Genomic DNA, 15,988 nt, shown 5'->3' with positions numbered 1-15,988 from the left:
AAAACAAAGGTCAAAATAAAGACTTCTTATATGTTAATTCTACAGTAACATAATTATTCTCATGATAAGATGTAATTCCAAATAAATGAATGAATACATGAATCACTCCTTTGGAATAGTTTTGAAATCGAAGCACGTTTGAGTGAATGAGAATAAAAAAGCATTATTTTGACCTTCATTTGTGACTTTCAATCAAAATTAAAGCAGGGGTTCATAGCCATCACAGATCAATTCAAATGTTCTTGAACAGTGGATGAGCGAGGGAGGGAGAAAGTGAGTGGGGAGAGAGAGGGGAATGTGGTGCACATCAGCCATAGCATAGCGGCCAGTGACCAACATCTAACTAGACACACTGTTAGTAGAGGACATTAAGAAAGTAGGGTTCATCCAAATTGTTATTACCGCATGTTTAAGCAGTGCAACTCTGGCACATACAGTATGTCATATTACTCAACCGCATGTATTACAGTACTTTCGCAGTATTCATAGTGAGTTGTCACAGTGAATGCGATGAAACCTGAGGCAGTAATTGTTAACTAAGGATCATTAAGTGCATGTGGTGTCCTGCAGACAACTTACATCTCTATTTTAGCATGTTTTACTGAATTGACAGCTGTTATTGAATGTGTTATGTAAATCATTTTTCATGTCCCACCAAGACAACAATTGACAATTGAAAATGTCTTAGATTCCAGTGGGGAAATCAATAATAATAATTTAAAAAATCCTATTTTTGAAAGGTTAATAAAGAAACCTAAAAAGTTTTTGCAGGATACTCAGAAACACACTATTTTTGTCATGAGGAAAACACAAAAATAGCAAAGAGTTCAGCTTACATTTCTTGTCACTCTTTTCACTCTGCAAGAAAGGAAGTTAAAAAGACAAATTATTTAGCTATTGTGTCATTATTCTCTTTCTTTCTTTCTTTCTTTCTTTCTTTCTTTCTTTCTTTCTTTCTTTCTTTCTTTCTTTCTTTCTTTCATGTACTGCTATATCAAGTAAACTATTTACCTCATCATCTGCATCTTGGTCTGAATCAGACTCCTAAGGAGAAGAGTAAAATAGAGAAAACAACCAATTCAAGCATCGCTAGTAAATGTAATTTACAATTATTACATATAGTGTCAGTATCAGACAGAATGTTGAGGCTGACCTTTGAGTATGTTGGGAGGGTGATGTTGAGGTTGCAGATTGCATTGTGGTTAAGACTACGGTAAGTGCGTGGCTCCTTAGTGAAGGACAAGCGACCACACGGCTCCTGTGCTGTGTCTCGAATCTGTCAATCAGGGAAACAATTAGCCCATTAATTATTAATTCCATACATGTTGACTTTTTTGCCTCTAATAGAAACAAACAAATAGAAATTCCAGAAATGTAAATCCAATATATACACGTACTTTGATGAAGAGGGCTAGTCTGTTCTCTTTGAAGGCAAAGAAGCTGAAGACATGGTGCTGTCCGCTCTTGGTAAGAGGTACTAGGTTTCCAAAGCAGTCAGCAAATATAGGTTTTCCCTCCAGCACCTGTGTGTGGATATGACAGCTGTTTCCATGATCCAAACCATTAAAAACTACCCCCATTAGTAGGGGTGTCACGGTACACAAAAGTCACGGTTCGGTACGTACCTCGGTTTTGGGGTCACGGTTCGGTACGAATACGGCACGGTACGAAAATGGGGGAAAAAAGCAACAAATCCCAAATTCTGTTTTTTTCCCTTTGAATATGTCTGAATTCTGCTTTTTACGCTATTTTTACCATCAGAAATAGTGTCTAATATGTGGGAATGAATAAATGTCCACTATTTAATAAGATCTAGGCAATCCACACAAAAAGGTTTTACTCTAGAGCAGTGATTTTCAAAGTGTGGGGTGCATTTCCCCCCACTTTAAATCTTTATTGTACACAGGTTTGTAAACAGAGCGCATGTGTGGAGTAGCCTAATACTCCCACCAACCCCTCCCCCTGTTGTATTTGTTTTATGTAGCATTTGCGTTTGATGTAAGCACTAATTTGGAATCCTATCTAAAAGCGGCCACTAGGCGGCAGTGTTTCTTTAGTCAACGTCAAAATACCTACATGTTCAGAAGAAGAATAAAACGGCAGAAGAAGAAAAACTTCTTTACCCCTGTTGAAAGATACCCCCACTGTCTGACAGACAACGGGGTGGGTTTCACTTTCCCAGTAAGTACGGGAAAGAACCCTGTCAGCGCCTTAACGTTATTGGATGTGAGTTTTATTTAGCATAATATGATTACGTTCGGTCATCTAATGGATTATTGGAACATGACAAGGAGTCATCGCCTCTTCCTCACCGCAGCTTGCCTGTCTGCATCCGCAGATGTCTGCTTGACCGCATCACTCATCCCACGCGATGTATGTTGCTTGTTTACAAGTTAACAGCCTTGTCAGTGTTATGTAACGTTTAGCCGCAACGCGCAACTATAAAGGACTTTGTCGCGGCTACGTAACGTTACATTGGCAAGCTTACCTCGTTGGCTTGATGTTGACAGAATTTGCAAAACAGCTTATCGCCACAAAACGTCCCATTCTGTGAACGCGGATTTCTATGGCCCTTGTGTTGTTTTGGTGTGTCTTCTTCTGTGGCGTTTAATTCAATTCAATTCAATGCCGTTCAAACAGCGTTTAGGTGCTTCTGGATTTGACGTATTCGTCGTGTCGTTTCATGTACCGTGAAACGAGGTACCGTGAGGGTCGTACCGTAAATTCACGGGACGAATACATGTACCGTGACACCCCTACCCATTAGTGAAGATAGGGGAAGCAAGCAAACTCATGAATCACATAGCAGCAATCCTCAAAAACCGTTATTACTCCTTGCAATTTGCAAACCAAGTGCATATATAACTATTTATGATGGATCTAAAAAAAGAGAAATACAACGGGTTGCTTAATGCTTATCCTAAGAACGAGCTGGCGGGTCAGATCTGGATCTAGACTTCTCCCTCTGCTCTGGCTGTCTTTTCAGTGCATTCCTTGAATATTACCATGGATGAAATCCCCAGGTTTGAGCGTCTCTTCCTACTTCCTCTTCACTCCTCCTCCTCCATTCGCCATTATACTTTCTCCCTGCTTTGCCTCTATCTCCTCTCTGTATTTTCACTTCTGCATCTTGGCTACATGCTAACTCAGCTCTCACCCACTTAACTGAATACCCTGTCTCACACTCCTCTACCCGCACTTCTCCCCCACCATCCCAATGCACCTCGACGTCTCGGCTGCGGGCGACTTCAGTGAAGTTCTCCTGCTGCTCCAGAGTCTTGTCCATCTTGTCATCGGTCATGCAAAAACACCGTAGGCGCGCCTCAATGGGGTCCAGGGTCTTGGCAAAAATGACAAACTTGGCCATGTACGGTACACAGATGATCTCCCTGTACAGCTGAGTGGAGAAATTGACCGATTCCTGGATCTGTCGGCAGTCTATCAACCAGAACCTAGGAATATGAATGAGACTTTCAATCAATAACTGATTGATGGAAGCTTTCAATAAGTAGGTGGATGGTAGGGAGTTACACACAGTAAGCTAAGTAATTATGGTGAAATCTTGGAACACGTAGATGAAGGCAGGATTTTGGTCAAACTCTCAGGCTTCTGAATAGATTCAAGATTCAAGATTTTTTTGTAATTGTCACTCCGTCGTACAAGTACGCATGTGTGAAATTCTTATGCTTTGGGCTCCGTTACAGATAAGGTGCAGTAGGTAAATAGGTACAAAATCACAGCAAACAACAACTAGGGCACAACATCACAGCAACAACAATAGAGCAATAAGGCAATAGTTAAATAGAGCAAACAATGATAATGATAATAATAAAAATAACTAAATAAATAAATAAATTAGGCTTAATTAGAAGAGAGTTTGATACACTATATTTAAAAACGTAAGAAGGCTTTACCTCGCTGACACATTTGTGGTGAAGGACACACATTGGTTAATGAAGGTGAGAGGTGTAGAGCCAGTGATGTCCTCCCATTGGGCTGGAGTGGTTCCACCTGAAACAGAGAGTCAAAATTGGTTTCCTATAACTGTCACACTAAATTTGTTGTATTTACAAAACAGGAAAATTCTGCTGGGTTTTCACTGTGCTGGCCAAGCATGCATCAATGAAAATATGTAATGTTATTTGCCAGATGTGTTTGACTTGTGAGTAACATTTTAGATACTGGCTATGACCAGCTGACATCACAAAAAACTGAAGGGATAGCTGATGATGAGCCGTGAGGTCCAATATTCAAGTAATGCTGAATTATATGTGCAGAAAGGCGTCTATAGATACTGTATGTAAAGACAGGTTTGAATTTTCACCCTACTCACCTGTAATACTACACAGCAAACGCAAGGTGGCGGTCTCTCCACTAAACACGGTCGTTGTTCCGTCATTGTTGAAACTCTTGGGAATAGGGATTGTCATGGTGATTGGCTTGTGGAACTTCCTCCTTCTTGGTTCCAGCGTGACGATTGGGCTGAATGTGGCCTTGTTACCGAGAACCTTTCTCACTAACTCGGCAGCGATCGGCTGGGCCTAAGACAAAGTACAACAATATATCAACTTGCCTTTACTATCTTCCTTGCCTTTGAATGGACATAAACAACTCTGACACCCGTCTGGCCAAGGGATGCACGACTACTATGTACCTGTAGCCCAACTCTGATCTTCTTGGTGAGGGCTCCCTCGGGGAAGACAGCCTGGACCTGAGGCACCAGAGTGCTGCTCAGGACCCCACCCTCTGGACCAATCAAATGGCTGTCTTGCTTGATCCGTGACACCACCGCAAAATACTGTGGGAAGTCGCGGGTGATGATGCGGCATATTCTCTTCTTCTCCAGCTCCTCAGGAGAGTCCAGTTCTGCAAAGACAGATGTATAATCAAGACGCTGTGAGCAGGAATAGTGGTATAACCAGTAAAAATACAATGAATGCCTAGTTATTACTACTCCTTCAAGATCCATGGCTGATCTATCCTACACAGCCCCTTCAAACTGCAAAGTATGCCAGTCTCTGCACAACCCCCATCTGAAATCACAGTTCATATTCCCACTGTAGATCCTTTACCTTCATCCATGCCGTTGAGAATCTGGTTGAGCTCCTCCTCAGTGTAGTCACAGTGGTGCTCCCTCCAGCTCTCACCTGTCTCACTCCTCAAGATCACCAGCTCTCTCTCGGTCCCGCGCAGAGCTGCAAAGTGGGGGATCTCCACAATCACAGGCCTGAAAGGGGTGAGGAGATCATTTCAGATATAAGCTGGAGAGATGAAAGCACACATTGCATGGCAACAGTATGGCAGTGGGCGCCGGCTCAATCAGAGATGGCATGACGGTGGGCATAAAAGATTCAAATTTGAGTAAAGAAAAACACACTAGGAGTATGTCATGCTTACAATGAAAAAAATATTCAATAACAAAATATGGAGGAAAAAATGTGGAAACGTAAACAGAATAACCATTCCACAAGAGAGGGAACAAAATCCAACTAGAAGAGCGTCAATTGGCACTGTACTGGGATCAACGGAGGCAAGCAGGATAACATAAAACAACCAAAAGCAACAGGCGAGGTGGTTTTGTTGCAAATGAACGCTTTTTCTTACAGTACCAAGAAAAAAAGAAAGTAACCGGGCTCAAAGAAATAGCAAAACGTACACTAATAGTGTCTCACTGGGGATTCAAAAGTGCAAACTGAGGTGGACTGGGTAGAAGTGCATGGGTGGGTATATGACCAGGATGGTGTTATGTCCCCACCCCATGGGCCTACCCGAGGAACTTGGTTCCTGGAGGGCCCAGCTGCAAGATGCGACTGACCAGACTCTCACCCTCATTCAGAGGGGGCGGAGCGGTGGGAAGGTGGAGCTTACTGATCCATACGCAGCACAGAGGAGGAGTGGAGAAGAGAGTATGAACACCCATTCTCATGCACAGCAGTATGAACACACACACACACACACACACACACACACATACGCTTACCCCAGGAACTGGGCACCGGTGGGTCCCACTTCTATGATGCGACCGGCAAGCCCCTCCCCCTCCACCATAGGGGGCATAGAGGCGAGACGGTGCCTCTTCACCAGCCTACACGTCACCCGCGTAGGCGCAGAACACTTCCTGGGTGGCACAATGATGCGCAGGCCGTTGTGACGGCAACCACGCATGGCCCCGCCCCGGGCATCAACCATGAAGCTGACCAGGAAGCTGAGGAAAAGGGCCCGATAGACTAGTTGTCAACAACCCAAAATGTATTGTTCATCGATAGGAAATAAATGTTAGTACAAAACAAACACTCAAATATGCAATATTGCTTCACACAGATGCTCAGTCTGCACACTGTGAGCCTCCATGCAGACAAGGCAACGCAGACTGTAAAGTTTAACGCAGTTCTTTTTTTATCATATCCATCATTAGTGATATGATAACAAGCAGGTATCGACAAATATGATTAATATTCCAGCCTGTTCTATTTCATTGTTTTCAATCCGTTCCAGTTTCATCTGTTAATCATTTGCAAGGCAGGCAAGTAAAGAGGAGGGCATTATATCAAGATTCTTCCAGAAGCATATTTTGTATCAATGTGCAAATAACTATGAACAATGATTGAATTATTGGATGTCTTCAAGCAGGCGAGCGCTTACAATAATACTCAAGCTTTCTGTACATACAATGTAAACAGAACTGAGTAACATCATTTAGTTGATCCAAGATGGATCATGGAGGTGGACAACTCATGCATCATGAAATTGTGCAAATATAAGATAGGGATGAGAGTGTGAGAGCATGGAGGAGGACAGCAACTGTAAGGGTGTGGAGGACAGAAGAAGAAAGTGAGAGTAGCCAAGATGAAGAGTATCACCTGCTGTTGTCATGGTCTAGGCACGGGGAGGAACGGCTAGAAGCAGAATACAACAAACACGATCACAAACACAGCCAGGAGAGGAGAGAGAGAGAAAAAAAAAGAGATCAAACAAAAAAGGTGAAAGGGGTGAAAGGGGTAAGAGTGAGAAAGAGTGAGAACAACCTGACCGGAGACAGAAGATGATAGAGCAGCAAAGAGCAGAGAAGGGTGGAGAGGAGAGAACGGCAAAGTGGAGGAGTGGAAAAAATACAAGGGGAAAATAAATTTGATTTGGAGGTGAATCTTACAGTACACCGCGATACCTAAAAAGTGTGTGAAACACAAAGAAGTGTCGATTTCAAGAGCAATTACATAGCATGTTTACTACTACTCCAGGAAAAAAAGTGTGTGTGTGTGTGTGTGTGTGTACGCGCGTGTCCATGGTAAATGGTAAATGGCCTGCATTTATATAGCGCTTTTATCCAAAGCGCTTTACAATCAGTAGATAGTCTACATTCACCCATTCATACACCGATGGCGGCAGGCTGCCACGCAGGGTGCCTACACACCATCGGGAGCAAGGAGGGTTAAGTGTCTTGCCCAAGGACACAGCGACAGCAGCTGGGAGGGAGCGGGGATCGAACCGCCAACCCTTGCGTCATTGGCTGACCCGCTCTACCTCCTGAGCTAAAGCCACCCCTGTGTTTGTGTGTGCGTGCATGTGCGCAGGTCTCTGTGTGTGTGTGTGTGTGTGTGTGTTTGTGCACTAACCCAGAGTGCAGCAGGCTGGAGGACAGCATCACGTTATCGAGGTGCTCGTGTCTGTGTGTGTTTGTGTGTTCGTGCATGTGCGCAGGTCTCTCTGTGTGTGTGTGTGTGTGTGTGTGTGTGTGTGCACTAACCCAGAGTGCAGCAGGTTGGAGGACAGCATCACGTTATCGAGGTGCTCGTGTCTGTGTGTGTTTGTGTGTGCGTGCACGTGCGCAGGTCTCTGTGTGTGTGTGTGTGTGTGTGTGTGTGTGTGTGTGTGTGTGTGTGTGTGTGTGTGCACTAACCCAGAGTGCAGCAGGCTGGAGGACAGCATCACGTTATCAAGGTGCTCGTGTCTGTGTGTGTTTGTGTGTGCGTGCATGTGCGCTGGTCTCTCTGTGTGTGTGTGTGTGTGTGTGTGTGTGTGTGTGTGTGCACTAACCCAGAGTGCAGCAGGCTGGAGGACAGCATCACGTTATCAAGGTGCTCGTGTCTGTGTGTGTTTGTGTGTGCGTGCATGTGCGCAGGTCTGTGTGTGTGTGTGTGTGTGTGTGTGTGCACTAACCCAGAGTGCAGCAGGCTGGAGGACAGCATCACGTTATCAAGGTGCTTGTGTCTGTGTGTGTTTGTGTGTGCGTGCATGTGCGCAGGTCTGTGTGTGTGTGTGTGTGTGTGTGTGTGTGTGTGTGTGTGCACTAACCCAGAGTGCAGCAGGCTGGAGGACAGCATCACGTTATCAAGGTGCTTGTGTCTGTGTGTGTTTGTGTGTGCGTGCATGTGCGCAGGTCTCTGTGTGTGTGTGTGTGTGTGTGTGTGTGCACTAACCCAGAGTGCAGCAGGCTGGAGGACAGCATCACGTTATCGAGGTGCTCGGCGCCCCAGCTCAGACGGAACGACTCCTTGTCATCTCTCGACAGAGACGACACCTACAGAACAAGAAGAAGAGTAGTGGGCCAGTTGGCAATACAACTACAATCATATACATCACTACACTGTTTGTATCAATACAATGACAGTCATATAAATCACTACACTGTTTGTATCAATACAACTACAATCATATACATCACTACACTGGTTGTATCAATACAATGACAATCATATAAATCACTACACTGTTTGTATCAATACAACTACATTCATATACATCACTACACTGTTGGTATGATTTGTCCGTACCTGGTGGCTTGTAAGCATGTCCTCTATAAGAACCCCTTCTCTCTGGTGGAAACTTTGGTGAATGGGAGTCTGCTGGTGCCTGTTGGAATGGGAAGGTGGGTTAGTTTTCTGGGTGAACGAATGAGCAATTTGTAACCACCTTCTTTATTATACTGTACTATGCCCATACCTGCACTCCAGACTTTCACATGAGTATCCCTATGTTAAGTCTTTCTCCCTCTGTGCTCCCGATTGGTCATTTCTCCTGTTAATCTCCCGATGTAATAGTGTTGCAAATCAAATGGCTGTAGCGGGCTTACTTTTAAAGCCAGAGCAAAGTTTCATGTATCATTTGAAACTAGCAAACGTAAGGCATCCATTGGTACCAACCATGTCATGGTAGCTTGTCGGGAAGGGGGCTAAATTGTGTTGTGAATTTAGCAAAAACTTTGGCGGGGGGGAAACTGGCATGGTCATTTTCAAAGGGGACCCTTGACTTCTCACTTCAAGATATCGGAATGAGAATGGGTTCTATGGGTACCCACGAGTCTCAACCTTTACAGATAAGGTATCATCTTTCGATAGGATAGCACAAGCATTTCTCAACAAGGCAGCATAAATCGACATAAGAACGGATCACATCACTGGCGGAGTTTCGACGGAGCTGACGGATCCGCTCCTGGGAGGGAGTGTTGGTCTTTACCCCAGAAAATATTTTTCACAGCCTGTGTCCACCTAGCGTCTTTTTCAGACGTTAAACGCTGGGAGTGCGCTGGGGAGCGCTGATCCCAGCGCACAATATACAAGGAAGCAACGTTAGTTCAGTGCGGTAGGAGCCTGATAGCTGACAGCTAGCAAGCTAACAACACAGGTAGGCTACGCTATTAAAAGCAGTAAGCACAACACTCACCAGAAATATTAAGAGTCTAGCCAATCTGCTCCCACAATTGAGCCTTTCTGTCTCTGTTGTGATAGTTTCTCCATGTGATTACCGTAGTTGCCAGAAAAGGAGCACCCGACACCAGCGTCTTTCTGAAAAGTTCAATTATTCTCAGCTGGGAGTGCTGGGAGCCGTCGCACAAAAACGCCGGAGCGCTCTGAAAATAGATGTCCGTGTGCGCTCGCATACGCTCTCCCCCCATTGGAAACAACTGAAAAAAGATGCTGGACCTGAGGAAAAGACGCTAGGTGGACACAGGCCCTAATATTGGCAGGGATACATGCTCATTGTAACCGCTGTCGATAACGTGGCTGGATGTGAAAGGACTTTTTGTGGCGTGTGTGTGTGTGTGTGTGTGTGTTGTTTGTGACCTGTCCAGGTTGTGGCTCATGTAGCTGAAGCCGTCCAGGTAGTGTCCAGGCAGAGAGTCGTCTCCCAGCTCTCGGAGGTCCTCTGCTCTCAGATACTCCCCTCCATCCCCTGTCATAGTGTCTTCACCTGAGTGAGAGAGAGAGAGAGAGAGAGAGAGAGAGAGAGAGTTATGATTGTTTGTGATTGAGTTCAAATTGCTGTGTCCACACTTGGCCTGAAAGGGCAAGTTCCATAGCCGTATTCATTTCAATCTGTGTCCACATGATTTTCCTGACCTCCCTTTCCATCTACAGTGTGCCACTTGAGCACTCCACAAATTAGGCTTCAAAGACCTGATAGCAATGTGTGAAAAACAGTGTTTTGCATGTCCACACCACTCAATCAACATTTTCTAATCTGATGAAAGACGCCAAACAATTCATTGAAATGACAGGTGAAACCATAATCATCCTTATTGATCATATCCACACCCTCCATAATCTTCGTGCAGTTAGTTTCCACCATTGCATTAACATGCACTCCACAGAGCTGCGAGTGCGACTATACCCTATAAAAAAAACAAGGCGTTAAGAGCAATGCAGCTGTGCCTGAGGAAAGAGAACAAGAAATAAAACTGCACAGCCCCAAACAGGCCACATTAACTACAAAGACTTTCTCAAAGCAGACATGGAATGAACTAAGCCACCGATAGATATGCTTTCTGTGACTGTATTGCTTTACCAAGTAAAACCATTGCATCATGCACCGGATATAGAATCACACTGATTGGGTACAAGAACACAAATATAGTCCACGTGAGGCAGGCCGAGCCGGACAGAGCAGTCTGATACCTTCCAGCTTCACAGACATCTCAGTGAACGGTTCGTCTTCCATGAGCCTCAGAGCTATGGAACACACAGCTTTAAGAACCCGCACAGCTACAAAACTACATTACCCAGAATACACAGCTCTTAGGACCAACTAGAACGACCGCACCGCGGTTATATGCCTCCGCCAACAAGTGAGCAGTCGACATGCATGTCTGTCCAGACTTTGACATTTGAGCCAAATGTGAAGAAATTTCATCAAGGCGTTCCTGAGATATCACGTTAACGAGCATGAAACAAGCGGTCGTGATGTCACGGTACCCTTGAAATGTGACCACCAAAATCGAATCAGTTCATCCTTGAGTCCAAGTGGACGTTTGAGGCAAATTGGAAGAAATTCCGTCAAGGTGTTCTTGAGATATCGCGTTAACAAGCTTGAAAATGGCGTTCGTGAGGTCACAGTGACCTTGAACTTTTGACCTTTTACCACCAAAATGTAATCAGTTCATCCTTGAGTCCAAGTGGACGTTTGAGGAAAATTGGATGAAATTCCGTCAAGGCGTTCCTGGGATATCGCGTTAACGAGCATGAAACGAGCGGTCGTGAGGTCACAGTGACCTTGACCTTTGACCACCAAAATCAAATCAGTTCATCCTTGAGTCCAAGTGGACATTTGAGGCAAATTCTAAGAAATTCCATCAAGGCATTCCTGAGATATTGCGTGAACGAGCTTGAAAATGGCGTCCGAGAGGTCACAGTGACCTTGACCTTTGATCACCGAAATCGAATCAGGTCATCCTTGCGTCCAAGTCGACCTTTGAGCCAAATTGGAAGACATTCTGTGAAGCCGTTCCTGAGATATCGCGTTAACGAACTTGAGAATGGCATTTGTGAGGTCACACAGTGACCTTGAACTTTGACCTTTGACCACCAAAATCCAATCAGTTCATCCTTGAGTCCAACGTTTGAGGCAAATTTGATTACATTCCGTCAAGGCATTCCTTAATAAAAAGCGTCTTTATCATAGGGCACCTTTGGAATATACGTCATATGGTCCTAATCATAGCATATGAATCAGTGTTTATGAGTTTGATGGTATCTTTCTTTCGCTTTCTGTGAGTGCAGTAACTCACCCTCTTCATCAGAGACATCCAGCATCTCAGTCATGGTCTCTGGAACATTCAGCTTGTGTTTCTCTGTAACCGTCTGACGCGACACCCATTCACAGCCATGGAAAAATACAGACAAAAATGGCTACATGAGAAACAGGGGATTTAACTGGGTTCTCTGTGAAATTTGGGGCAAAGTAAAGTGGTCCAAGATCTAGAGTCTGATCACTGTTGGAGCTTACCGTTGTCGTTGTGATGACCTCCTCAGTGACGACCTTCAGCGTGTCCACCACAGAGATGTAACCCAGACGTCTAGCAATGGAGAGAGCAGTGTTTCCGTTCTGAGAGAGAGAGAGAGGGTGTGTGTGTGTGTGAGAGAGAGAGAGAGAGAGAGAGAGAGGGAGGGAGGGAGAGGCCGTTATTTTTTTCTTAATTCCTTGTAGATCTGTGAGTGAAGAAAATGTGGACTTTTCTCACCACTGTCGTAGCACTGGGCTTGGCACCATGCTGTAAAAGAACATTGATGATGTGTGTGTTCCCTTGTTGTGCTGCCTGGTGGAGGGGTGTGTATCCGTTCTATAGACAAAGACATAAGGAGATCAATGTTGGTGTTTTGTATTGAACGGTCACTGGAACAACTCAAACAAAAGGTGCTACTGTCGTCATCTTGCAGAATAACGTGTTCAGAGCTTGCCAGACACCTACAGTACCTTGGTTTTGGCATTGACGCTGGCACCTTGCTGTAACAGGAAGTTCACCGTCTTGGCGTTTCCATAGTGACAGGCCACTATGAGAGGGGTATATCCGAGCTGAAGTGGAAAGAGAATAAGGAGATGAACGAGAGGAAAATATATTGCATCCATGAAAAAAAAGAAATAGCTGGGGGGGCCGATCACCTCGGCGACCATACGTCTTGAAGTCCACAAACATTCATACCTAGTTAGTGTCCAATCCACCTGAGTTGCATATCTTTGGAATGTGGAAGGAGAAACTCACACAAACATGAAGAGAACATGCAAACTACACACAGGAAGATACAGGGCTTGCCTCTGGCCAGTGACACTTAGGAAAGACTAGGTGACAACCAAGTATAGTTTGGTGACGAGCTGGAGAGACAGTTGACGGTCGGAGAGACGGCAATCGGTACGGGATGGGATTAGCACCCCATCTTGGCTCTCTCGTGAGGGAGAAATCCACAAACGCTACGGATTAGCCTCCTGAAAATCTGCACAAAGATCGGCGCGGCCTGGGGTCCTTCAGGCTAGAGCGAGGTGCTCGACGCAGGCGAATGACGTGCAGCGCACAGGCCCTCTTGAGGCGTCCTTGAGGCATCCTCTCAGCCTCTGGATTGCCTTTGCCACGGGAGGGTCTGGTGAGACGAAGGAGGAGCACGGCCGGGAGTAACCCACAGAGCCTAGATCCTCCATGCACCGAAGGGCCAATACTGCGGCGTAGCACTAGCTCTATTGCAGCGGATTGGGCGTTCTCGCTTACCCCTCCCGCGGGCAACGTTGCAGATAGAGTAGTAAGGCTGATCCGTGAGCGGCTTCTGGGACGCAAGTCGGGGTCTTAATTGGCCTCGGCTGGGTCTACTGGGCGAGGGTGTATGATGTTGACAGACCCGAAACACCTTACGACCCCAGATAACATCACTGATGACGCGTCCTAGCGCATGCAGCAGTATGTATTTGAGAATATAGGGCCAGAAACCGAAGCTGCTGGGTCTCTCTTGCTGTGAGGCAACAGGCCCAACCCCTGAACAGCCAATTGAAACTACCACAAGTTACATAATACTGTAAAAAAGTAAACAAAAGCCCAGGTCGGAACCTAGTACTGTATAGCTGGGCGGTGTGTGATGTGTTTATACTACTATTTTAGTTTATACTATTATCCTTCTCTAACCATTTATGTTGCTCTGCACAGCTGAAGACAGCATTATTCTCCAATTCTTCTCAAAAGTGACACAATTTATGCTTTAACCCTGAAGGATAAATGGACCCACTTCATGTCTCATCTTAGCTAACTCTAGGTAGCTTGATGCTGCTGCAGCAGTAAAGCTAGTTGGTCTTACATGCCGTTTTGCTGTCATGTTTCATGAGGTGTAACGTTTCTGCTGGTGAAATGAGTGTGCGTTTGTGTCCTGTTGTCCTCTTGCTAGCGATCTTTTGCGGACGTCACATTTTAATCCCATTTGTTTATCTGACTCTTGTCATGGCTAGCCACAGGGTACAGGGCAGGCAGCACTGTCTGAGGTTGGCTAGCGAACTGTCATGGTCCTGCCTTGTTGGGGGACCACGCATTCTCCAACTCACACCGTGTATGGGTGTGCCACGTGCCACGGCCGACCAATCGTCTAACTTCATCACTCAGCGACATTCCCAGCTGAAAAGTAAGTAGGTAAACCCTACTTTGACTTGCTGTGGAAATGTGATGCACACGAAAGTAATCTATGTTGAAATTCCACAATGTTCCAGGACTTCACCAGATAATTCAAGAAACAACGGAAAACATTCTCCACTTCCATGAACCAATGACGAGTGGGAACTCTGTATACTGTAGCTATTTATGTGTGCATGTACACTATGTGTTTACCTCTGTGTGTGTGTGTGTGTGTGTGTGTGTGTGTGTGTGTGTGTGCCTTATGTATGTGTGTGTGTGTGTGTGTGTGTGTGTGTGTGTGTGTGTGTGTGTGTGTGTGCCTTATGTATGTGTGTGTGTGTGATTGTGCCTTATGTGTGTGTGTGTGTGTGTGTGTGTGTGCGCCTTATGTATGTGTGTGTGTGTGTGTGTGTGTGTGTGTGTGTGTGTGTGTGTGTGTGTGTGTGTGTGTGTGTACCTTAGTTTGTTGGTCTAAGTTGGCGTCATGTTTGGCCAGCACTTCTGCTGCACTGACCCTGTCCTCTTGGGCTGAGAGATGGAGAGGGGTCAGCCCACTCTGCAACACAAGCACAGAGTCCTCTTGCTTAGTGTGTGTGTGTGTGTGTGTGTGTGTGTGTGTGTGTGGAGGGGGGAAGGGGGGGGGGGATTGACGTGGGTGTGCATGTGTGGTTGACTAACACCTAATTGATGATTAGTTAATTTCCTACATTGTTATCTAATTAAGAGTAAATTGTATAATGTACATTTTTCTATCATTAATTAATGACATTTATGTCGAAGTTATTATCCAGGTTGAACATTTTTACATTTTACATTTTACATTTTTAAATACTCGAAATAATCCTTATGAGGGCTGCTATGGGCATGTGTGCAGCATGTGTGTGTGTGTGTGTGTGTGTGTGTGTGTGTCACCTTGGTGTACTGTATGTGTGTATGCGTGCAGCATGTGTGAGTGTCACCTTGGTGGCTGTGTTGACGTGAGCTCCTTTGCCCAGTAGCAGGCTGGCCATCTCAGCATGGCCCTCCTGGGCTGCCAGGTGCAGTGGGCTGACCCCCTGCTTGGTCAGAACGTTGGTCTCCGCTCCGTACTCCAGCAGCGACAAAGCAATGGCCGTCTGGTTCTTCTTGGCGGCGATGTGGAGAGGAGTGTAGCCATTCTGGACAGGGAGGGAGATTAGGAGGAGTCAGTCATTTTGAACTATTTTGTAACGTGGCTGTATTAGTAGTATATCTGTATTAGTATAGGTCTTTCTTATTGCAGTCCCTATTGCTCCTATGGTTGGATATTACAGAGAGAAATCATCATAAAAGAGGCAGATACAAATTAATATATCTTTATTGACTTACTATGTATTCATAGTATTCCGATGATGTCACAAGCCTTTTTCCTACCAATATGGCGCTACAATACACACAGCTCATTGGCTGTAAGTGTCACTTGATTGTAATCACCTGTTAATTGATCACAATCACCTGTTGTTTTCCTACCAAAATGCCCGTGTGGTCATGTAACAGAATACTATCAATTGCTATCATTCTCTCCACCTACACGTAAAACCCACAGGAGAGGAAAATTGGTGGAACTATAAAATAAATTACAATACTTCATCACAAAATAACTCCTCATCCTAT

General features: G+C 45.1%; 1 protein-coding gene across 1 annotated transcript in view; it reads right to left on the bottom strand.

Moving 5' to 3' along the window:
- Positions 1-15,988, bottom strand: part of ank2a (ankyrin 2a, neuronal) — a gene marked incomplete at both ends in the record, with an annotated part of 143,112 nt that overhangs the window by 61,377 nt on the left and 65,747 nt on the right. The window contains 21 exons of the mRNA XM_083635920.1: positions 837-858; positions 1,012-1,044; positions 1,154-1,276; positions 1,398-1,523; positions 3,224-3,452; positions 3,915-4,011; positions 4,334-4,541; positions 4,655-4,866; positions 5,073-5,227; positions 5,769-5,867; positions 5,981-6,205; positions 6,861-6,896; positions 8,418-8,518; positions 8,772-8,850; positions 10,062-10,188; positions 12,002-12,074; positions 12,220-12,318; positions 12,455-12,553; positions 12,688-12,786; positions 14,814-14,912; positions 15,316-15,513. Coding sequence (XP_083492046.1) covers positions 837-858; positions 1,012-1,044; positions 1,154-1,276; positions 1,398-1,523; positions 3,224-3,452; positions 3,915-4,011; positions 4,334-4,541; positions 4,655-4,866; positions 5,073-5,227; positions 5,769-5,867; positions 5,981-6,205; positions 6,861-6,896; positions 8,418-8,518; positions 8,772-8,850; positions 10,062-10,188; positions 12,002-12,074; positions 12,220-12,318; positions 12,455-12,553; positions 12,688-12,786; positions 14,814-14,912; positions 15,316-15,513 — 2,539 coding nt within the window. The remainder of the gene's footprint in view (positions 1-836; positions 859-1,011; positions 1,045-1,153; positions 1,277-1,397; positions 1,524-3,223; positions 3,453-3,914; positions 4,012-4,333; positions 4,542-4,654; positions 4,867-5,072; positions 5,228-5,768; positions 5,868-5,980; positions 6,206-6,860; positions 6,897-8,417; positions 8,519-8,771; positions 8,851-10,061; positions 10,189-12,001; positions 12,075-12,219; positions 12,319-12,454; positions 12,554-12,687; positions 12,787-14,813; positions 14,913-15,315; positions 15,514-15,988) is intronic.

Source organism: Poromitra crassiceps (genome assembly GCF_964638095.1).
Source record: "Poromitra crassiceps genome assembly, chromosome: 4".
Lineage (NCBI taxonomy): Eukaryota > Metazoa > Chordata > Actinopteri > Beryciformes > Melamphaidae > Poromitra > Poromitra crassiceps.
The sequence above is the reverse complement of the archived record's forward strand: the minus strand, read 5'-3'. Positions and strand labels throughout refer to the sequence as shown.